General features: G+C 47.1%; 1 protein-coding gene across 1 annotated transcript in view; it reads right to left on the bottom strand.

Annotated features, from left to right (window-relative positions):
- Window positions 1-25,093, bottom strand: part of fbln1 (fibulin 1) — a 231,426-nt gene that overhangs the window by 193,344 nt on the left and 12,989 nt on the right. Inside the window, 3 exon segments of the mRNA XM_038780632.1 lie at window positions 7,179-7,377; window positions 11,004-11,133; window positions 21,383-21,491. Coding sequence (XP_038636560.1) covers window positions 7,179-7,377; window positions 11,004-11,133; window positions 21,383-21,491 — 438 coding nt within the window.

Below are 25,093 nucleotides of genomic sequence, written 5' to 3'. Positions count from 1 at the left end.
CTTGTAGTTTTAAATGTTGCTCTCCAGCTTCTGAGATAGTAGAATGGGTACAGTTAATTAAATTGATATGCTTTTGTCTGCCAAGCATGAGTCACCCCAGGGATGAAATAGTTTGCATTTAAAAGTGTCACTGTTTGATATAACATTGCAATGTCTCAATCTTGCTTGCTGTCAACATTTGAGAATGAGGGATTTAACTGTGCAAGTCACTCATTCAGCTAGGCTGTTAGATCTAACAAGGAGAAAAAGTAGTCTGATATTCCACACACATCCTGAAATGGCTCACCAATAAATTGCTTTTTGTTATCCATGATGATCTCACTACACACCCGGAATAAACTGAAAGTAGCACTGACAGGGTGCGATTCTCCCAAAAAGTTAATTTCTGGTGGGTTTTTCAGGAAGTTTCCCGCCGCTATCCAATGACACTTAGTCATTTTTTTATGCCCTCGGGAGTTTTTCACCACACTTTATTTTAGCACTGGGTAACTGAACTCAAGAGATCGAGCCGCCATTTTGAAACAGTCCCTTGATATCTAAATGAGCTTGTGGGTCCCACACAACCCCCACCCATGGGAAATGTCACCCCCCCCCCCCCCACGCACAAGGGCACTACCCCACAAGTGAGGACACCCCGCTATGGGATCCCTGGGGGCCCTCTCTTCAGGCCCTCCCATGCCCCTTTACAGCACCCCCTCCCCTCCAGGACCCACACCTATCACCCCCCCCCAACCTCCCAGAGGCACACACTTACCTGCCCTCAATACCCCCACCCTTCAAGCCCGTCCTTTCATGGGAATGGCTCCCCTCACTTCCCAACCCTTAGCAGTGCCACCCTGTCACTCAGGCACCCTGACAGCCAGGCAGTGCTCCGGTTAGCTTGACAGTGCCACCCAGTCACCCTGGCAGTGCCTGACTGGCAGTGTCAAGGTGCCTGCTCGGCAGTGCCAAGGTGCCCACGTTCCAGGGGGAGAGTCGGGGGCCATCCTGCACTGTTCCTCACCACCCAGGGGTCTCCGATGGTCCGGGAGACACCGCCAGGTGTCGTTCCGCCTGCTCCGTGTTTGTGTGGGCCAATACTGAATGGCGCCCGACTGCGGTCTCAGTGGGGAGGCCGGTGGATCCGCGATGCCGGGTAAGTTCACCAAAGTCGGTTTAAAACCAGCTTCAGCGTGTGCCATTTGGTCGTGTCCCTTGACTCCGATGCCTCATGGGACTTGGGTGAATCTCGCGAGGCGTGAAGTCTTCCGGGAAGCCTGCGAGAGGGCTCTCCCGGCATTCACCGGTCACACCACACCACACTCAAGCGAGAAAGTATGCAGCCGGTGGATCATGCCAGAGTGTGCACAACAGTTGCGCTTGATGCTGTGGTGAATGTGATTCACACCGGATTATAATCTGTATATACATGTGTCTATATTGTAAGTGCAGTTGACCTGACCTCCAGGGGGAGTAGCTCTGGGAATGCTCGAGAGTTGTACGGGGCTTCTCCCTTGGCTCCGCCCAGAACTCCTCCCCCGGGGGCTGCTGTGTAAAGATCAGTGCCACAGGGTCAGCCGGCCAGTTCACCGAAAGTTCAACGGCTAACAGGCTGGCTCTGTTAAAACCGCTATTCTAATCCTACAAGCACGTGTCCGTAGAATTGTTGGTTCCAACAATTTAATATACTTAGGAAACAGTCGAAGAAATCATGGAAGCAGACCTCAAGCCCGGACGCCTAGAACTCGACCCACAGGATGCAGAGGCTAAGGAAATTTTTTCCCACTGGCTGAGATGTTTTAAAGCCTACCTGGCAGAAGCCAGCACCGCCGAAACAACGGAGGAACAAAAACTCAGCCTACTGCACGTGAGGGTAAGCCACAGAATCTCCACACAGCTAAATCCGGCCGGTTCTTACACCGCAGCGCTGGCAATATTGGACAAAATGTACGTTAGGCCCATTAATGAGGTTTATGCACGCCACGTGTTTACGACTCGCCATCAGCGGCCTACAGAAACGCTTGCCGAGTTTGTAAGAGAATTGAACAATCTTTCCAATGACTGTAATTATCAAGCCGTTACCGCGGCTGAACATAGGGAGCTTGCTGTGCGGGACGTTTTCGTAGCGGGCCTTAGGTCTAACTATGTGCGCCAAAGGCTGCTAGAAAAGGGGGCCCAGGACTTAGACACTACTGTGGAGGCTGCTACCACTATGGAAGTTTCCTTTCGCAGCCTCACGTCGTTTCCTGCAGAACCCGCGACCTCATCGTGGACCACCGACCAACAGTCCCCCCAGGCCTGTGCTGCACGGCCCCCCAGCTACCACGCTGCCAAAGCCAGCTATTCAGCTGCCCCAGCCTGCCATTTCTGTGGCCAAAGCCAGCACCCGCGGCAGCACTGCCCAGCCTAATCCGCGACCTGCAGCAGCTGCGGGAAGAAAGGCCACTATGCCAGAGTGTGCCTCACGAAAAGGGCGCCAGTTTGTAACTCCCCTGCAGAGAGAACAAATCGCTCCCAACACCAGCGGGCCCACGGGGCCCGAAACGCTGCGGCCTACGCCCGACTCCGCCCCCTCCCGCCACGTACGATCCATGGGGGGCGCCATCTTGGCAAACCCCCACCATGCGGCCGGCACGTGCGACTCATGGGCTCCCACTCAGTCCAAATCCAAGGACGTACCGTCGCTACGCTCACAATTCGAGGCGATAGTTATTCTAAATTTAAACTTTATGTCCTGCCCGACCTCTGCGCGCCACTCTTATTAGGCCTGGATTTCCAGTGCAACCTCAAGAGCCTCACCCTCAGCTTCAGAGGGCCCCTGCCCCCACTCACTATCTGCAGCCTAGCCACGCTGCGCATCTCCCCCCCTCCTCTCTTCGCCAAAGTCACTCCAGATTGCAAGCCAGTAGCTACTCGCAGCAGGCGATACAGCCTACAGGATAGGGTCTTTTTCCGATCGGAGGTCCGACGGCTGCTCAGTGAGGGGATCATAGAGGCCAGTAATAGTCCCTGGAGAGCTCAGGTGGTGGTCGTCAAGACCGGGGAAAAATTTTGCATGGTCATCGACTATAGTCTGACCATAAATCGCTTTACGCTCCTAGACGCGTATCCCCTCCCCAGAATTGCAGACATGGTTAATCAGATCACCCAATATCAGCTATTTTCCATGGTGGATCTGAAGTCTGCATACCTCCAGCTCCCAATCCGCCCTGAGGACCGCCACTACACGGCGTTCGAGGCCGATAGCCGCCTCTTCCACTTCCTCCGGGTTCCCTTCGGCGTCACTAACGGGTTTTGGTGTTCCAACGAGCAATGGCCCGAATGGTAGACCAGTACGGGCTGCGGGCCACGTTTCTGTATCTAGATAATGTTACCATCTGTGGCTATGACCAGCAGGACCACGACGCCAACCTCCACCGTTTTCTCCAAACGGCGCAGAAATTAAATCTCACTTATAACAAGGAGAAATGCGTTTTCCGCACAAACAGACTGGCCATCCTCGGCTACGTCGTGGAGAACGGTGTCCTGGGCCCAGACCCAGACCGCATGCGCCCACTCTTAGAACTCCCCCTCCCTCATTGCCCCAAGGCCCTCAAACGGTGCTTGGGGTTCTTTTCATACTACGCCCAGTGGGTCCCTCAATATGCGGACAAAGCCCGCCCACTCTTTAAGGCCACACGATTTTCCCTGTCTGCTGAGGCGCGCCAGGCATTCAGCTGCAATAAGGAGGACATCGCCAAAGCAGCCATGCGGGCGGTGGATGAATCCACTCCCTTTCAGGTTGAGAGCGACGCCTCAGAGGTAGCTCTAGCAGCCACTTTAAATCAGGCAGGGAGGCCAGTTGCATTTTTCTCCCGTACCCTATCCGCTTCAGAACTCCGACACTCCTCAGTCGAGAAGGAAGCACAAGCCATCGTGGAGGCTGTTCGTCACTGGAGGCACTACCTCGCAGGTAGGAGGTTCACCCTCATCACCGACCAACGATCGGTTGCCTTTATGTTTGACAACTCGCAAAGGGGCAAAATAAAAAATGATAAAATCCTTCGGTGGAGGATCGAATTCTCCACCTATAGTTACGATATTAAATATCGACCGGGGAAGCTCAACGAGCCCTCGGATGCCCGATCCCGCGAGACATGCGCCAGCGCACAGATCAGCCGTCTGAAAGCCATCCACGTGGACCTCTGCCATCCAGGGGTCACCCGGCTCGCCCATTACATCAGAGCTCGAAACCTGCCTTTCTCCAACGAGGAGGTAAAAGCGGTCACCAGGGACTGCCCGATCTGTGCGGAGTGCAAACCGCACTTCTATAGACCAGACAGGGCCCACCTGGTCAAGGCCTTTGAACGCCTTGTGATTGATTTCAAAGGGCCACTCCCCTCCACTAACAAGAACATTTATTTCCTCAACATCATCGGCGAGTTCTCCCGATTCCCTTTTGCCATTCCATGCCCTGATATGACCTCCCACACAGTCATTAGGGCCCTGCATAGTGTCTTCACCCTGTTCGGTTTTCCCAGCTACGTGCACAGCGACCGAGGTGCATCCTTTATGAGTGACGAGCTGACGAGATGAGTGACCTGCTCGACAAGGGCATCGCCTCGAGCAGGACTACCAGCTACAACCCCAGGGGGAACGGGCAGGTGAAGAGGGAGAACGCGACGGTCTGGAAGACCGTCCTGCTGACCCTCCGGTCTAGAAAACTCCAAGTCTCCCAATGGCAAGAAGTCCTCCCAGACGCGCTCCACGCTATCAGATCCCTCCTCTGTACAGCTACAAATCAAACCCCTCACGAGCGACTCTTCATTTTTTCTAGGGGCACTACCACGGGAGTCTCACTTCCGGCGTGGCTGAGGACACCAGGCCCGGTCCTCCTGAGGAAGCACGTCAGGGGGCACTAAACTGACTCCCTTGTTGAAAACGTGCACCTCCTCCATTCCAACCCCCAATACGCATTCGTGGAGTTCCCGGATGGTCGCCAGGACACAGTATCCCTTCGGGACCTGGCACCCGCTGGATCTAGCCCCCCCCACCGCGGAACCCCTTACCCCGTTCCCTATGCTGCCGCCCCCTCGCGCCCCCGATTCCGCAAGCTCACCCCACCGGTTCCACGGGCCAGAACCAGCCCTCCCCCAGCGCCCCCAGTCTCCGGTCGCGCCAGAGGTGTATAAAGTTCGGACGAGACCCACCCCAGAGTCTGCCATCGTACCCCAGCTCTCAACACCCACCCAGCCACCGCAAGAGGCTGCAACCCCGGTGCTCCGCAGATCGAAAAGAACAATTCGTCCACCGGACAGACTAACTCTGTGAGCCACCACCCCCGCTGGACTCGATTGTTTTCACAGGGAGTGAATGTGGTGAATGTGATTCCCTCCGGATTATAATCTGTAAATATGTGTCTATATTGTAAGTGCAGTTGCACTACCTGACCTCCAGGGGGAGTAGCTCTGGGAATGCTCGAGAGTTGTATGGGGCTTCTCCCTTGGCTCCGCCCAGGACTCCTCCCCCGGGAACTGCTGTATAAAGATCAGTGCCACAGGGTCAGCCGGCCAGTTCACCGAAAGTTCAACGGCTAACAGGCTGCCTCTGTTGTAAGTATATTAAAACCGCTATTCTAATCCTACAAGCACGTGTCCGTAGAATTGTTGGTTCCAACAGATGCATTATGCAATTGTTGAATAATGAGGTACATAGTGAATTAATTAATGATAACAAAGAAGTCAGTGCTATGCGCGCAAAAGTGATATTAGAGGATGGGTTAGGAACCTATGGTGGAATTAATAGTGTGTTGTGCTGACTTGCCAAATGTTCTTGAAATGCATCGCAGTTCTTGACAATGATTTCAACGTAATTGTTCAGACTCAATCAATAGTCTGTATCTTCTGTGAGTCTTCTCGTATGAACCATGCCAATCTGTGAGTGATGAAGTTTTTGAAGACTATCAGTTGGAAAGATTCTGGTATGATGGCCTGCATACCTTTAAATTAAAAAAAAAATTAAAGTTCTCAATTCTTTCTTTTCTAATTGAGGGGCAATTTGGTGTAGCCAATCCACCTATCCAGCAGGCTCAACCCAGGTTGGGTTGTGGGGGTGAGACCCATTCAGACATGGGGAGAATGTGCAAACTCCACACGGACAGTGACCCGGGGCCGGGGTCGAACCCTGGTCCTCGGTGCTGTGAGACAGCATTGCTCACCACGGCGCCACCATGCCGCCCGCCTACCTTTAAAAATGACTCCCTGGGAGAGACCTAGCTCGTCATAAGAAGGTCAAAGTAGTCTTATGTGATCATGGGCATGCTGTATTTAATCAAGCCATCCTTTGATAATGGTTTTCTACAGCTTCTGTAGTATAAAATCTTTCACTGTTTCTTCTTGTAGCTGGTATTGTGTTGCACAAAATCTATCAGATGAATTGATGTACTTATATCTTCTGTAAGCGTAATGTTGTAGTCCCCTTGAAACTACCAATTTGTCAAAACATTCAGTATAATTTGATGTTAGTACATGAACTGTACTAAACTGTGCTAAACTGTGCTGGTTTAGCACAGGGCTAAATCGCTAGCTTTGAAAGCAGACTAAGACAGGCCGGCAGCACGGTTCAATTCCTGTACCAGCCTCCCCGAACAGGCGCCGGAATGTGGCGACTCGGGACTTTTCACAGTAACTTCATTTGAAGCCTCCTTGTGACAATAAGCGATTTTCATTTCATTTCAACTGAGATGATGAGTAGTTTCTGAGGTTGATCTGGCATATGAGGTCTGACTGATTCCATGGATTGTCATGAGTATGAGGTCATGGCATGCGGGTAGATCTGCAATAGTTGGGCCTTTAGTTACCACAATGTAGAACATCTGTAACACTTAGGAGGATTAATTGTACTTGCACTCCAGGAATTTGGATCCTGTATAAGGAATTAATTTAACATTGCTCGTTGAAAATTTCGCAGAAGCAGGTTGAAGCACAATCTATTGGCAAGAATGCTACCAGTTGAGCTAAGATGAGGTGCTGTCAGCAAAGATTCAAAGCCAAATGGCAAATATTGCTTCATGCAGACTGTAACCCTTCACCTTTGTTATCATAGCATTCATCTTAGTAGAAGACAAGACGTTCTGACATTCAGCTAAAATAAAGGCATTATGCATCTTCATTCATCTTTGTTATGTCCTCCAGGACCATTGTTTTTTTTTCTTAATTTACCTGTACCCTGGTTTTGCGTATCTACAATTGAATGTTCTCCTGTGTTGTTGCCTGTGGGTGGAACACTGATGTCTTCTTGTTCTCCTACACAACATGCCCTGTAGACCTGTCCACACTGGTACCCTAATGCTTGATTTGCTTCACAACTGAGTCCATTCACTTTCGCTCCTTTACCAAGAAGGCAGCACTGACAACATTTCTGTAAAATAAAGGAATTGGAGGGAGTGAGAAAGACAATATATATTTATAGACACATGTTCAACTGCTAAATTCATTCAGGAAAAAAGGGAAGGAAATAATAATGGCTGAACAAAGAAATTGAACAAATAATTTGTTTAGCAGTGATCAAGGCACAGATTAGGGAATTAGAAATACTGTTGGTCAGCCTCTATTCAGCCACAGTCCCTAACCTTGATTATCAACGCATTTTTGATTAACTCAAACAATATCCCAAACAATTCTGTGTTTTGCATGTTTGTGTTTGATTGTACTGTGACAACATCCATCTTGTTGCAAGATGTTTTGCAAAATTTAATTCAGATGACATACAACTTGGAAGTAATGTGAACTGTGAGGAGCAAAATGATCAACTTTAATAGAGCAAAGATTGGGTGGTGGAATGGGTGGAAACATGGCAGCTGAAATTTGATGCAGAGGTGTGAAGTGAGACATTCTGGTCGGAAGATCAAGGAAAGGGAATTAAATAAAGGATAACATTCTAAAGTGGATGAGGAAGCAGCAAGACCTGAGAGAATGAGGGTGATTTAGAGCCCACGTCAGCCACCAATTTGGCGAGAAATGAAGCACAATTCTTGCCTGCGTGATCGCATTTTCTGGTTTATAGGTCTACCATCTGTGGCGTAATGAGAAAAACACCACAGAAGGCCGAGAACCTCATTTTAATACGTTCTAATATGATTAGCAAGCACGACCTCGGGGACTTCTTCCCTTAATGAATATTCATTGGTCGGTGGCTTGACGTCACGCCAGCGTAATTTAAAACAGCTGTATGAAAATTAGAACCTAATGAGCTCCCCTCCAAAGGGGATGTGGGGGAGGGGACCACTCAGTTCGCCATTACCATGCAGGGTCGCCGGTTGGGGGGGGGTTCAGTATCGGCATCTCGGTGGTTGGAGTCGCTCACAGGCCTTAGCGGCTCGTCCCGTCTGTGAGCCTTTAGGTTTAGATTTAGATTTAGAACAGTACAGCACAGAACAGGCCCTTCGGCCCTCGATGTTGTGCCGAGCAATGATCACCCCATTCAAACCCACATATTCACCCCATGCCCTTAACCCAACAACCCCCCCCCCCATTAACATTATTCTTTAGGACACTAAGGGCAATTTATCATGGCCAATCCACCTCACCCGCACATCTTTGGACTGTGGGAGGAAACCGGAGCACCCGGAGGAAACCCACGCACACACGGGGAGGACGGTGTTAAAGGTGTCTGACGGCTGGTGTGACAGGTGTCCTGCTTGCTGAGCTTGCAGTGATGTAGTCACTGAGAGATGAGCATGTAAATCCATAGGGTAAGAACTGGTGGTCACTGTGAGGTTCTTTGGCGGGACCCAATGAGTGGCCAGGCTGGATGGGCAGAGTGGGGGACTCTGACAAAGAGGTGTTTTCCAGCCTCATGAAGCCTGAAGACCCTCACACAAGGGGGAGGACAACTGCAGTGTTAAGATCCTGAACCAGGCCCCAATTTGGAAACCACACAAGACCATAACGATTTTTCAGTTTGTAAATCTGTGAGGAAATGATACTTCACTCCAGGAGTGATTCCACTGATGAATAAGAATATGTTATATCAAAACAAACTTTATTATTAGTGTAGGATTAAACACATTAACAGCACAGGAAATAGCTTTTCAATTAACAGTTAAACAATTCTTAAAGTAAGAGGACCCTTTTTGCTACTAACTTATACATTCTCTATCTCCAAATAAGCAAAGAGCATAACAGGTTAAAAGTCACTTAGAAATTAACTTAACAAACACAAGGATACTTGCTGTATACTTGAATAGAGATTTCTTGGAAAGACTGCTTGGAGAGAGAGGGAGATCTTTTCAGGAACCACCCTGTCTTTGTAAGATTGAGCACCAGATTCAGTCGACTAGAAATGTGATGGTGCCCTCCCATTTGTCAGATAATAATCTTTATTGTCACAAGTAGGTTTACATTAACACTGCAATGAAGTTAGCATAAAAAGCCCCGAGTTGCCATATTCCGGCGCCTGTTCAGGTACACAAAGGGAGAATTCAGAATGTCCAAATTACAGGGAGAACGTTCAACTTGACGCAGACAGTGCCCAAACCGGGCATTGAACTTCATTGCAGTGTTAATCGAACCTAGAACCCTGGAGCTGTGAAACAACAGTGCTACCCACTGTGCTACTGTGCTAACCACTGTGCTAGGCTTTGCAGCATCCAATATGGTGGTCATGCAGGCACACCCCTTACACATTAACTGTTAAAATATGCCTTTAAGGGATAGCTGCATACCATCACTTGAGGGAAAGTGTATCATGTGATCCAGTCTCAGTTTCACTCTGGCCTGTGTGCAGGGAACATGGCTCTACTGTTTATGTCTCCAAGCTTTCTACCTTTGTATAGCTGTTCTCATGTGCCTAGTTTAAATAAATGAACCCACCAAATATTTACATAATCCTTTTTTTTTAGTTTAGAGTACCCAATCCATTTTTTTCCAATTTAGCGTGGCCAATCCACCGAGCCTGCACATCTTTGGGTTGTGGGGGAGAAACCCACGCAAACATGGGGAGAATGTGCAAACTCCACATGGACAGTGACCCAGAGCCGGGATCGAACCTGGGACCTCGGCACCGTGAGGCAACAGGGCTAACCCACTGCGTCAATGTGCTGCCGTTACATAATCCCTTATGACCTTTATATAATTATAAAAAGACCACATTAACCACCTCTATATAGGCAAAGGCAGAAAAAAAGGCTCACATAGCTCTCACCTGAAATATGCATGAGTCCTTTTGCTGCTCTGGATGTAACACACCCAGGAAAATGTCTACAACTTCCAGGCTTGGTCTAATAAGTGGCAAGCAACATTCCCTCACATAGGTAATAACCATCTCCAAAGAAAACACTCACCACTCCACAACATTCCGTCACTGAATTTCCCGGCATCAACATCCTGCAGCTCAACATTGACTCACACTCAATTCGTCCAGCCACAAAAATGTCTTGGCTACTAGAGAAGGTCAGAAGTTGGGTACTTTGTGGTGAATCACCTCATGGCACTCCACAATCTTTGCAGCATTAATATGACACAGGAATTAAATACTCTCCATTTGCATGGGTGGGTGCAGATGCAACCACACTCAAGAATCAATCGAGGACAAAGCAACCCACATAATTAGCAATCCATCCACTGACTTAAGTATTCATTGCTCCCTTCACCTGTATACTGTGATTGCACTGTGTACGATCTACAGAATGCACTGCAGCAAATCTCCAAGGCTTCCTCTGCAGCATTTGCCAAGCCTGCAATTTCTAACACCTGGCTTGATGAGGGAAGCAGGTTCATGAGAACCCTCCCAATTGCTCTCATTTCTGAATGCTTCCGTCCTCTTCCAGGACCTCCTGAGGGTCACTGCTGATGGTGCAAGGGACTGAAATTGAAATCCTCTTTGCTAATGAACTGCCATTAGACATCAGCATTTCACTGATCTCAACCTACCTGTTCCACGCAGACTACACGACAGAGAATAAAGTTCAGTACCTTTGGGTAAAGCATTGTGTTCAAGAATCTTCATTGTACATCTTGGAACTTGGAAAGAAAAATATGCATTACCTTTACAGCGTTGCATTTGCCTGTGACGGCGCCAGGTGTCTCACATGCTTGGTTGTCCCTGGCCATGTTTATGCCATTTGTACAGTGGATCTCCTCCAGCTTTACCCAACAACATTGTTCCTGTGCTATTCTGTAATGAGGAATGTGAGAAATGTTAATCTTCTTTCAAAACAGGAAACAGAGGTAAAGTGAGCCAAATCTTGGAAGTATTTTGTAACTACAATTACATTAATGAGGCATGTTAACAATTGATCAATGCCACATGTTTCTCTGTCTAAGAGTAAAGCTACTAAACTGAAATGAAATTTACCCACAGTAGCACTGTATTAAATGTGAGCTTTCAGAAAGGAAAGAATCCTGAAGAGCTAATCAAATGAATCTGTCAAACTTGAGAAAGGAAATGTAACTAGAATGATTTGGGGGGAAAAGCAAACTAATAATATTATTAGAAATGTTAACTGTCTATAGTTGCCTTCTGATCCTTTCTTTTTCCAGTTCCCTGACACACCCTGAGCTGGTATCAAGCATCCCAATTCCAGCCCTCCACCAATGCTGTTATGTGACTAGTCACTAGGAGATCAAACAAACCAGCCCGCGGTCATAAGTCTTTCAATGTTCTCCTCCTCTATATGGGGATACCAAAAACTAGCTTAATGACTCTTCCGGAACACACACATAAAGTCTATCCAACATTTTTTTATTTGAAAGCCAAGCGTCAATTCACAAATAATGTAGAAGAAATGTCTGGAGTTACGGCGATAGATTTTGACTTTGCACATTCACGTAAAATTATTAATTGCAAAATGGCAGGTCATTTTATAACTCTCCCAATTTTTATTTTCATTTAAATCCAAGTAAAATGTGCTACTGATTTGTTATCACCTAACTCAGACTATTGTGCAAAGTCAAAATCTAGCCCAGTCCAGTACATTTGAAGTGCAGCAATTTGGTCTTTTAGAATAAGAGTGCATTTGCACATCTTTGCTCACATTCTTCAAATTCCTCCAGCAATCAATCCAGTTTGAAGTAAAACCCTGCATTGCTAGAGATAGCACTCTAGCCTGAGCCAGGCAATAAAATCCATTTCAAAAGGTCAAACCCCAAAAGTATCACTCCAGAGTGCCACTAAAGCCTAAGGATAAGAACAACCATTTCCTGAAAAACGTTTAACACAGGCTTTCAACCTCAAATTGTTTCAACTCTACAACACATACAATACATATTATTTCCTGTTTTCGCATTAGAGCCTTTGCGGCATTCCTGTATTTCACAATGGTACCATCTCCTCCTCCCACAACCCCCCACTACCTCATCAACATCATTCACATTCACAAACAGATTATGGCTTTCATCAGTGTCCAAAAAGTGCCAGAGGGACTCCTATATACTGTATACAAAGAATGCAATTCGAAAAGGGGTAGAGGGCAGAGGGACATGGGGATGTATGTCACAAAGTGTTGAAGGTGGCAGGGCAGGTTGGGAAAGTAGTTAATAATGCATTATACATGTGGGCTTTATAAATTGAGGAATAAAGTACAAAAGAAAGGGAGTTACATTGAATCTTTATAAAACACTGGTTCGTCCTCACCTGGAGTATTATGTCCAATTTCCGGTATCACACTTTGGGAGAGCGCAAAAATAATTCACAAGCATGGACCAGGTACTCAATTACATAAAAGATTTGGATAGCAGGGATGGGACGGTTGAGAGGAGATCAGATAGAAGTGTTCAAAACTATGAGGGGTTTGGACAGAATAGAAAAGGAGAACAATTTCCCTTTGATGGAAGGGTCAATAACCAAAGGACGCTGATTTAAAGTGATTGGGAAAAGAATCAGAGGTGACATGAGGAATGTTTTTAAACAGCAAGTGGTTGGGGTCAAATTGTGACAACCTCTGATGTATACTTCAGAACTTGTTCGTAGTGATCCACAGAGCAGAGCGATACAAAGGAAATTCAGAACAGTGCAGAAAAGACAACCTATCTACAGTTTCCCATCCTCCCACCTCGCAAGTGAAAATCAGTCCATAATTAAAACTGCCAGCTGCTATTTTGATGGAGAAGGAAGCAAAGATCAAAGATCCAAATTACATTTGTGCCTTTTCTATGGCAAGATAAATGGCTAGATGGGCCAAATGTTTTAGCACGACTTATACTGGCATCACTCTCACCTCTGAATTTAAAGGTTTTGAGTTCAAGGCCCAGGTGAGAATTTGAGCACATATTGTAGGCTAACAATTTGGTACTGTATATTGGAATTACTGTATTGTTAATCCAAGGGCCTACTTGCTGGTTCAGTGGATATAGAAGGTTCAAGCCATTATTCAACTAAAGACGCTAACATCACTTTCCTTAATCAATGTCATTAAAAAACAAATTGGACAAAAGCAACAAAAAAAAACAGATAATTTTCATACTTTTCAAAAACCTATACCCAAAACATCAGTTCATTTATCCTCTTTACAGATGCTGCTTGGCCTGCTAAATTCTATTTTCATTTCAGAATAACTGGTCACTTATTTCATTCACTGTTTGTAGATAGAAACTTAGGGTTGTCATATTTTCCTCAATAAAAGTGACTGCAGGTTGGATTTTCACTGAGTTGGTATGACTCAGTACCAGCCTCCCCGGACAGGCGCCGGAATGTGGAGACTAGGGACTTTTCACAGTAACTTCATTGAAGCCTACTCGTGACAATAAAGCGGTATTCATTTTTTCAAGAGCTCACCAGAAATGGAGAATGGGTCTTAATTCTGGGATTCACAACCCGATTCCTGGCCTCCTGATTTTCGGGAGTGCCTTTAAAGGATGCTGGCTGTTCCTGTCAAAAATCCGCATCTGGAACTCCTGGCTTGTTTGATTCCATTGCAAAGATAGGCATATCCTACTTCTCCACAATAATCCTGGAGTTGGGCCAGATTTTTAACGAGCCGTAGTTTATGGCCACTCAGAGGGATCGTGAACCCTAGTCGATCGCAGAGGTCGGAGATCCTGAGATGTCAAGCAATTTTATTTCCCTTGGGCACAACTGTTTCAATACAGTTCCACAAGATGGCCTTGACCACATTAAGGACCACCATAAAGAAGTTGAGGTGCTCATTCACCATGCACGGGATCCCTGAAGTCCTGGTAACCGACAACAGGACACTGTTCACAAGTGAAGAGTTTGCGACGTTCATGAAGATGAACAGTTCAAAGATAAGCATCCGACGGAGTGTGGGTCGTATAGGCCCATTTCACTTCTGAATGTGGGCGCAAAAATATTGGCGAAGGTACTGGCGGGTAGGCTGGAGTAGTGCCTCCCAAAGGTGATAGGTGAGGATCAGACGGGGTTCATGAGAGGGAGGCAGCTTTTTTCGAACATTAGGAGGGTTTTGAACGTCGTTATGGCACCGGCGGAAGGGAAGGAAACAGAGGTGGTTGTGGCATTGAACGCCGAGAAGGCGTTTGACCGGGTAGAATGGGGGTACCTGATGGCAGTTCTGGAGCGGTTTGGGATTGGACCAAGATTTGTGAACTGGGTAAAGCTATTATATAAGGAGCAGAAGGCGAGTGTCCGCATGAACAATATCAGCTCGAGATACTTTTCTCTCCACCGTGGGACAAGGCAGGGATGTCCTATGTCCCCCCTGCTGTTTCCACTTGCGACGGCCTGCTGATGTATGTGTCGGAACCAAGTTTGTCGAGAGGGGGAATATTGGAGCTACTGCGAGTATTTGGGTCTTTCTCAGGGTACAAGCTGAACCTGGAGTATTTTGTGGTGTCTGGGCCGGGGGTGGGGGGGGGCTGCCATTCCGTAGGGCAGGGACTCACTTTAGGTATCTGGGGGTGCAGGTTGCCCGGGAGTGGGGGAGGGTTCGCAGATACAATATCATTAGTTTGGTGGGGAGAGTGAAAGCCGATCTGGCAAGGTGGGATGGTCTCCGTCTGTCACTGGCTGGTCGGGTGCAGGCGGTTAAAATGAATGTGTTGCCACGATTTCTGTTTATTTTTCAATGCCTACCAATTTTCCTGCCAAAGGCTTTTTTCAGGGATTTGAGGGAAGGATTACCTCGTTCATATGGGGAGGGAAGGTGGCCAGAGTGAGAAAGGTGCTGCTACAGAGGGGAAGGCAGGCAGGGGGTTTGGGTCTCCCAAACCTGATGTACTACTACTGGGCGGCGAATGTGGAGAAGGTGCGGAGCTGGGTCAGAGGGGTTGATTTCCAGTAGGTCAGAATGGAGGAGAGTTTGTGCAGGGGATCGGGGCTGAAAGCACTAGCAACAGCGCCGCACCCGATAGCTCCGGGGAAATACTCAGGGAGTCCGGTAATAAAAGCTTTATTGAAAATCTGGAGGCAGTTTCGCCAACACTTCGGGTTGGGGACAGGGTCAAGGGAAATGCCGATTCGGGGAACCACAGATTTGAGTCAGGGAGGCGAGATGGAAGTTTTCGGAAATGGGAAGAGAAGGGGATTAAGACACTAAAAGATTTGTTTCTTCGGGTTCGGTTTGCAGGATTGAGGGAGCTGGAAGCGAAGTATGGGCTGGAGAAGGGCCGAGATTTTGCCAGGAAGGAGATACAGAGCTTCCCGGAGGAACCGGCCTCCACATTGCTGGAGGAGGTGCTGACGACAAGGGGATTGGAGAAGGGGTACTGTCAGCAGTGTATGTAGCTATTTTGGAAGAGGATAAGGCACCACTGGAAGGGATCAAAGGAAAATGGGAGGAAGAGTTGGGAGAGGTTATAGCCGAAGGGGTCTGATGTGAGGTGCTCCGGAGAGTAAATGCTCCACCTCATGTGCGAGGTTGGGGCTGATAGAGCTGAAGGTGGTATACAGAGCGCACCTCACGAGGGCAAAGATGAGCCAATTCTTTGAAGGAGTAGAAGCTGTATGTGAGCGTTGCGGGAGGGAGGTCCGCTAATCACGTTCATATGTTTTGGTCCTGTCCAAAGCTAGGGGAGTACTGGAAGGAGGTTTTTAGGGTAATTTCCAAGATGGTGCACGTGAAACTGGACCCGGGTCCCCAGGAGGCCATATTTGGGGTGTCGGACCAGCCAGGGTTGGAAACGGGTGCAGAGGCAGATATCGTAGCCTTCGCCTCGTTGATCGCCCGAAGGCGGATCCTGCTGGGATGGAGAGCAGCCTCTCCACCCTGTGTCCTGGCATGGTGGGGGGACCTGTTGGAATACTTGACCCTTGGGAAGGTTAAGTTTGGACTGAGGGAAAGGACGGAGGGGTTCTACAAGTCATGGGCATTATTCATTATGCACTTTCAAGAACTGCATAACATCGAACATTAGTTGGGGGGATGAGTGGGAGGGTTGGGGAGGAGGGGGGCTGTGTGTATTAAGGGTGACTATGGGTAATCCCTGATTCCTTTTTGTCATTTGGTTATGTAAACATGCAGGCTGATGTTTAGGGGTTGGTGGGAGGATGGGATCGTTGTTATTGTTATGGGGATTGACATATTTGTTGCTGATTATTGTTTATTGTTGGTGGGTGTAAATTCGGGAGAAAATGTGAAAAAGGAGAATAAAAATATTTTTTAAAAAAGATGAACAGAGTCAGCATATGGGCGGCACAGTAGCACAGTGGTTAGCACTGTTGCTTCACAGCGCCAGGTCCCAGGTTCAATTCCCATTTGTGTCACCCTCTGTGCGGGCTTGGGTCACTGTCTTTGAGGAGTCTGCATGTGCTCTTCCTTTTTAATTATAGGACTACACTGCATGTTACAAGGATGGCTCCAGTGGAGCTGCTGATGGGCCGCCGCCTCAGAACCCAGTTAAGCCTGACTTTCCCAAACCTGGGCAGGAAAGTAAAGCTGCAGCAGGATTCGCAGAAATGGTATCATGACCATAGGATGCCAGGTTAGGTTTTCCAACTGGAAGCCACGATTTACACCCTCAGTTTTGGAGATGGTGCACTCTGGCACCCAGGGGTCAGAGTAGAAAGAAAACAGGACCCATCCCATACAAGATGAAAGTCCAAGGGAAGACGTACGTAAACATGTGGAGCACCTAAAGAAGTGAGAGCCCGCTCTAGAGGATACCCAACTAGTGACATTGATTCCTCTGCCTACCAAGGAACTACTCCTTAGTCAGTGAGTGCATCCAACCATGACTGTGCCCGGACCACCAGGATGAGGACTCTGGCTCAGAAATAGGCACAGAGGTGTCCATACAGATGCATAAAATAGCCCTCCAGAGGTGATCTTGCAAAAGATGGTCGACCAACCTTTACACGCCACCCAACCAAGACCTGCCACAGACAGAAGCACAGCCTCGGGTGAAGCAGCACAGAAGGCCTTCTCAGGCTTGAATATACTTAATGACACTGCCTACAAGCCCTCTATGGTAAAGAATTCCACAGATTCACTACGCTCTGAGAGAAGAAATTCCTCTTCATCTCTGTCTTAATGGGCGATCCCTTATTCTGAGATTATGCCCTCTGGGTCTAGACTCTCCCACAAGGGGAACAACCTATTTGCATCTACCCTGTCGAATCCTATATGTCTCAATAAGGTCACCTCTCATTCTTCTGCACTCCAATGCGTCCAGCCCAACTTACTCAACCTGTCCTCATATGAAAATCCCCCCATACCTGAGATCAACCTCATGAACATTCTCTGGAGTTCCTCTAACGTCAGTATATATTTCCTTAGAAAAGGGGATGCAAACTGTTTGCAGTATTCTATGTGTGGTATAACTAGTGCTTTGTAGAGTTTTGGCAAGACATCCCTATGTTCTTACTCCATTCCCTTTGAAATAAAGGCCAACATTCCATTTGGCAGGTGGGGTTTAATGTAGATAAGTTTGAGCTGAAAAAATAGAAAGGCAAATTATTATCTAAATGCAAAGCACATTCAAGATGCGTCTGGACAGAGGGATATGGGTGTCTTTGTTCATGAATTGCAGAAAGTCGGTATGCAGGTATAGCGTGTAATTAACAAAGCAAATGGAATGTAAGCATTTATTGCAAAAGGACTGGAGTATAAAAGTAGAGACGTGTTGTTGCAATTGTACAGGGTGTTGGTGAGACCACACCTGGAGTAGTCCAGTTTTGGCTCCTTATTTGAGGAAGGATATGGTGGCATTGGAGGCAGTTCAGAGGAGGTTCACCAGATTGATTCCGGGGATGAAAGGGTTGATGTACGAGGAGAGATTAAACAGTTTGGGCTTATAGACGGTGGAGTTTCGAAGGATGATAGGGGATCTGATCGACGTGTATAAAATACTAAATAGGATTAATAAAGTAAACGCAGACAAAATGTTCCCCCTTGCGGGAAAACCTAGAAAAGAGATCATAGATATAGGCTGAAAGGCGGTAGATTTAGAATTGAGATGAGGAGGAACTGCTTTTCGCAGAGGGTGATGAATTTGTGGAACTCATAGCCCCATAGTCTGAGTCATTAAATGTTTTCAAGAAAGAGATAGATATATTTTTGATTTTAAAATGGGGTTAAAGGAAATGGACAACAGGTGGGGTGGTAGATTTGAGACCAGGAAGAGATCAGCAATTGTCTGACTTGATGGCGGAGCAGGTGCGAAGGGTTGAACTGCCTACTTGTGCTCCTAATTCCTATGTTCCTATGTAAGATTTATAAAAATTGTTTGATAAGATTTCTGGACAATTTATTCAAAATTCTTACATCAGTAGGTTTAAAACTTTGAACGGAATTATGAAAAGTCATTCTCAATACAGGTATTTTGTGTGCCAGCATTATGCTGAAATTTTGGTCAAGTGTTTTGGTTGGTAGTTCAGCCAGTTCCAGTCCAAATTGTTCCAATAGCAATCATCTGCATTCCATCATCACCGAATGTTCTCACAGCCTTCCAACCAGAGCAAAGTGTGGAAAGCTGCAAAAGGGCAATTTAACACAAATGTGTATTTTTTCTCGCTCATCTGCATTAGAGGCCTGTGAAGGGTTAATGTTGTTTCATAATTAACCTAGGTGCTCCATTTTTAGATCCCTGAAAGTTGCCACCCAGGTTGAGAGGGTTGTGAAGAAGGCCTATGGTGTGTTAGCTTTTATTGGTAGAGGAATTGAGTTTCGGAGCCATGAGGTCACGTTGCAGTTGTACAAAACTCTGGTGCGGCCGCATTTGGAGTATTGCGTGCAGTTCTGGTCGCCGCATTATAGGAAGGATGTGGAAGCATTGGAAAGGGTGCAGAGGAGATTTACCAGGATGTTGCCTGATATGGAGGGAAGATCTTATGAGGAAAGGCTGAGGGACTTAAGGCTGTTTCCGTTAGAGAGAAGAAGGTTAAGAGGTGACTTAATTGAGGCATACAAGATGATCAGAGGATTAGATAGGGTGGACAGTGAGAGCCTTTTTCCTTGGATGATGATGTCTAGCACGAGGGGACATAGCTTTAAGTTGAGGGGAGATAGATATAGGACAGATGTCAGAGGTAGGTTCTTTCAGAGAGTAGCAAGGGCATGGAATGCCCTACCTGCAACAGTAGTGGACTTGCCAACACTAAGGGCATTCAAATGGTCATTGGATAGGCATATGGATGATAACGGAATAGTGTAGATGGGCTTTAGAGGGGTTTCACAGGTCGCTGCAACATCGAGGGCCGAAGGGCCTGTACTGCTCTGTAATGTTCTATATTCTATGTTCTATATAAAGCATTGACTCACGGGCATCTGGGATAAGGCTGGAGAAGGCTGGAGAGGAGCAGTGAGAGAGTGTAGAGTACAGTTATAGATAACAGTGTAGAGACCAGTGTTAGTAGAGCGCATATTGTAGATTACTAAATTATAGTTTACTGTAGGAGTAAGTGGTCGAGCTTTAATGAGTAGTGTAAATAAAAGTTAGCTTCGTTAATGAACTTAGCTTCTGTGATCTTTGTGAACACTATAACATCCATCCTGATGACAGAATCACAAAGAACACCACAAGACCAGTTTTACATCTAAGTCTTAGAGCCAAGGCCGTAGAGAAGTCTTCGTAGAGGACCAAGAAAAGACGTTTCCCAGACTTGATTGTATTGTGTAGTAACTATAAGCTGGATGTGACTTATAGATTCATTTGATTTGTATGTTGTTTGGGGAAAGTGGAAGTTTTAAGGAGTTCAGGGATCTTAGATATATTTTGGAACAAGGGTTACGGCCTACATAAACTGTATGTGTATTTAGTGATTCATATACTTAATTGTCTTAGCATATTGTAGTCCTGTTCGTGTGCAGTTGTCTTTTCTTTAATTTAATAGATCTTTAATAATTGTTACACGACCACTGGGCTGGTTATTCTCACTGGGGTTTCATGTGTCTCCTCACACCAAAAACAAAACTATACACCCTTGTGAACCGGTGTTTCAATTTGGGATACTGTCGCAGATACGATCAGCTTTGTGACAATCATCTCTTTGATTCTGACCCCTGATCAATCTGCAAATCTCAACCCTGTATCATTGACACTCAGTAAAGTATTGTCCTTGGGAGTGATTTTTCTTATCTATTAAAATGAGAAATGCCACCTTATGGTTCAGAGACTGGACCTGGGGCCTTTTCATCCATGTGCCTGAGTGGTAACTTTATCGAGGCATTCAAAATTATGAATGGATTTAACAGGTATATGTGGAAAAGATAATTTAATTTTATTAGGGAGTCTAAAACTAGAGGCCGGAAATATAAGATAGTCATTAATACATTCAAAAAGGAATTCAGAAGGAACTTCTTTCCCAGAAAGTGGTCAGAATGTGGAACTTCGTACCACATGCAGTAGTTGCCTTTGAGGCAGAGAAACAAATAGAAGGATATGCAAATAGGGTCAGATGAAGTACAGAAAGGAAAAAAAACTTGCATTTACATCATGCCTTTCACAACCGCTGGATGTCCCAGAGCATTTTACAGCCAATTAAGTACTTTTGAAGTGCAGCCAATGTTGTATTCCAAGAAAATGGCAGCTAATTTGCACAGAGAAAGCTTCTACAAACTGCAAATGAGGAGATAAACTGCTACAGTAATGTTCATTGAGGGAATATTAGACTGAGGATTATTGCCCTGCTCATCTTCAAAAATAGTGTCATGGGTTTTGTCCACCTGGGAAGGACGACAGCTTCACATCTTATCTGAAAGACAGCATCTCCACAAGTGCAACAGTCCCTCAGTACTGCAGCGGATTGTTGGACTTGAGTTTTGTACTCTAGTCTATGGAGTGGAACCTGAATCCGCAACCTTCCAATTCAGAGGCAAGAATGTAATTGACTGAGCCACAGCTTGGGTAGCAGAGGTTTAGTGCGGAGCATAAATAGTAGCATAGACTAGTTGGGCAATGACCTATTTCTAGCTGTAAATTCTACTCGGCTTGAATTAGAACAGCAGTTCCACAGAGTGCACAAACTACAGTAATTTATTTAAAGACAAATTTCGGTATGCTTGAAAATATACCTGCAAAACTGTTCTTCTAGTGTATAGGGCAAAGAAGCACATTCTGCTTTTACAGTGGCCCACTTCAATCCATCGGAACAGCAGTCATCAATCGAACTCTGCACTGTCACTGCAAGAAAAGAAAAATCAGACAATTTTATCTTGGGAAGTGCAGCAGTGGTCACTTTCTTCCTGGCCAGATGTATGCAAACAAATCTGATTACCGGTTTATAATGTCCACATTTCCATGATGTGGCAACCCTGCCAAGGAAAGCACAAAATGTAAACAATGATGTTTGTCACTCTCTCAGTCACCTTTAGGATGACACATAAGACACCAGGAATAAACAACAGAAATTGTATGTGTGTTGTGATCCATTAACCTACATAATAACACATACCATCATGCGCTCTTACTGATGAAGAACAAAATTACAAAAGGAAATGGACGTAGATCTTGTTCAGGGTGTGAAAATTAATAAAATAAATGCCCGCTGTCAGAGAAAACAGCGATGTGGGCAGAAAATCCGGAGAGAATCGGGAAACGAGTTTCTTTCTAGAGAGATCGTGATTCCTGATTTTCCTCGCCCCTTGCCGGCAACATCACAAAGTTCAGATCCACAAATGGAGGGAACCTCATTTACATGGGTTTTAATACATTTAAATATTATTAATGGGCCTTCCCGCCACACGAACCCCCCCTCACAAAATACTCATACGTCCCATCAGCAAGATTTACAGCAGGTTTGGCAAAACGAGAAACAGTCAAGGGGATCCCTCTGGGGGCAAAAGTAAGTATAGTTCCCATGAGGAGAGGGGCATGCACTGACCGTGGCACTGCCCTAGCTCAGGATGGCTAGAGGCTGGCCCTCCTGTGAGCCCAATGGAGAGGGGGTTTCCATTGATTTGTGATGGGGTGGGGGAGAGCGGGTTGTGAGGGAGATCTTGCAGGCTCGGGGTGGGAAGGGGAGTGGACACTGAGGGGGGGAACGCCAATGATACATCCACAATGGTGGGGGCGGGGCGAAGGAGCACAAGTGATTACCCGGAGGGGGCAGGTGTTGCCCCTGATTCTCTGTGACCCAGGTGCCGGCTCTGTCAGGCCTTGCCCCGCCAGAATTATGGTGTAAACCCCACCAACTAACTTTTGATCTTTAAAGAGACTCAAGATCTGGAGAGAAAACTGATCTGCGCAACTGATGGGCTGCACACTGGACTTCAGTCTGAGCCTAACACTTTGCCAAATTCTGGTAAAATTCTGCCCCATCACTCATTCTAAACATTTTACTTTACCTTACATTGAAAGAGATAATTTGAAACATAAGCATCTTATAAAGTGATGCATTCATAACACCTGCCCCTAAAGTTAGGAAAAAGCATTAACATAATAATCATTTTTTTGTAATACCATCAAAATACAACATTATATACACTCTAGCAAATAACTTTTAAAAAAGGGGATATTCTTGCCCCTTTCATTACCTTGCTTCATGAAACATTTTGGACGTGATTCAGCGACCATGGTCTGCTTGGCGTGGATCGGGGCACACTGGGTGGATAGCAGGAAGGGCAAAATTGAGATTTGCCCCCGGCGTGAACCATTTTGCGATTAACCCGTCCTGCTCCCAATGGCGAGTTCCCGATCTCGCCCAAAAATAACGAGAATATCATTAACCTCATTTGCATGCATTTCAATCTTGTAACAAAATTGAAGTTGATGCAGCAACCTCCCGGAATTACCTGACTCCCTAGCGGGAAGTCACATTGGGCGTCACTTAGTATAACTTTTTAAAAACGTGAAGCTGAGGGGAAGTGAGGAGGTGAGTAGCCATTTCCATTTTCCTGCATGCAGCTCAAAGGCACCGGACCTGCTGCCCCAGTGCTTGGTGGGTATGGGTTGATTGGGTGGATGAAACATCCAGGTCAGGGGTCATCCCTGGGCCCGGGAAGAGGGGTGGGTAGTTGGGGGGGGGGGGGGGGGGGGGGGGGATGCGAGGGGTGTTTCATCTGTGAGACCTTCAAGCCATCTTTAAATTTTAACATTGTGGAGACCTATAATAGGGGCAACCTACCAAACCCTTCCAGGACAGAGCCATGCTGCATCTTCTCTCCTGAAAATCAATTTCACCCCCTTTGATTGTGAGCAGCCTCTGGCTTCACAGCTGAAGGTTATTCCCCAAATGAGGAATTAGCCTTGTTAGTTGTGAGAGCACTTCACAGCTGCAGGTTGTGTTTGCTGCTTGCTCCTGCTGGTGGCTGCAAACGCCCAGAGGTTGCTGTTTTCTTCATTTTCTGTCGCCGGAAAGAAGGACAATTTTTTCTAAGATACCTGGGTCCTGGAACACTGGGCTCGGGGAAGTATGGATCCAGAAGGCAATCTGGTTTGAAGCAAGAAGATGCTGCGGGAGCTGGTGTGCGACATTGATCCAAATGGGCCACCTGATGATACCATTGAAGAAATGCGTTTGCAGATCGCTGATGGTTTTGTTGCTGGTGTGGTGAGTGCTGCATGTAACTGGCACATCACCGCGGATAAAACACACTGGAAGTCAAAGATGTTCAACTGCACCTTGAGCATCAATGAAATATGTGGATGCCAGGATTTTGATCCGGTGAGATTGGACCGTGTAAGAGGGCCTGCACAGCTGCTGTTCTGGATGTGGAATGGCACCGATACATGGAACAAGTAACACATTGATGGACAGATCATGGGCTGGATTCTCCCAAAATTAGACTACGCAGGCGTAAAAATGGTGGACTTTTATTCCCGAAATTCCGATAAAAAAGTTGACCTAATTCAATGCCCTGCAGGGGGCTAGCAGGGATCCGGAGTGAATCTTGCAGCTTTATCTGCGGATATGGGCCCCGCACTTCCTGTTCGGAGTCCGCGCATGCGCATGGCGGTGGCCTCCAGCGGCCGCGACGAGCTCCATGGCGGGCTTGGACCGCGGAACCAGACCGAGAAATGAGACCGCCCCGATCAGCCACGCACCCAAGCATCTAACCCCGCAGATCTAATCCCCAGCCACTGATAAGGCGCCCCCCCCCCCCCCCCGCCCCGGCTTCCGATCCCCCACGCACCCGACCAGGGCGACCGTGGACTGAGTCTGCAGCCGCCACGCCAGCATCCCCACTGGCAATAGGTGGTTAGTTCCACACCGTCGGGAACGCGGCTGGTCGGGAGCGGAGGATTGCTGGGCGGGCCTCTGGCATGGCCCCCCGGCAGTGCGGCGTACTCCACGGCGTACTCCGTGGGAAGGAGGTGGGGGGTTGTATGACTCCAGATGGTGGTCTTGTGAGACAATGGAACAATGGACATGTGGTCAGGAGAGGGAAGGATTGTTTTGTCTGACATGAACAACACACTTGAGAGACGCCATCTGGATAAAAGGGCAGTGGATCCTCATCTCTCTGCTGCAGGCCAACCTCATTGTCAGTTACTGCTCCTTCCTCAGGCAATCCCTCTGATTTCCAGGGCCAGTATCTCATAGGGAGTGAGGACTCAATCTCTGGGTCCCCCCCCCCCCCCCCCCCCCCCCCCCGGACCTTTCCCATTTATTATGGGCTATATTTTTCTGCGGGGACAAATAGAGGGAATTGCAAGCTGCACGCTTGATGGCTCAGGGGGGGTATATGGGCACCGCACCTGGACATGCCAGGGTTGTGCAGGTGGGTGCTAGAGGGTCTGAGGAACAAGCTTGAAGATCAGATGTGGGGAGGGTGCGAGGTGCC

The sequence above is a fragment of the Scyliorhinus canicula genome, chromosome 20, assembly GCF_902713615.1.
Source record: "Scyliorhinus canicula chromosome 20, sScyCan1.1, whole genome shotgun sequence".
Taxonomy (NCBI): Eukaryota; Metazoa; Chordata; class Chondrichthyes; order Carcharhiniformes; family Scyliorhinidae; genus Scyliorhinus; species Scyliorhinus canicula.
This window is presented reverse-complemented; position numbering and strand designations above follow the sequence as displayed.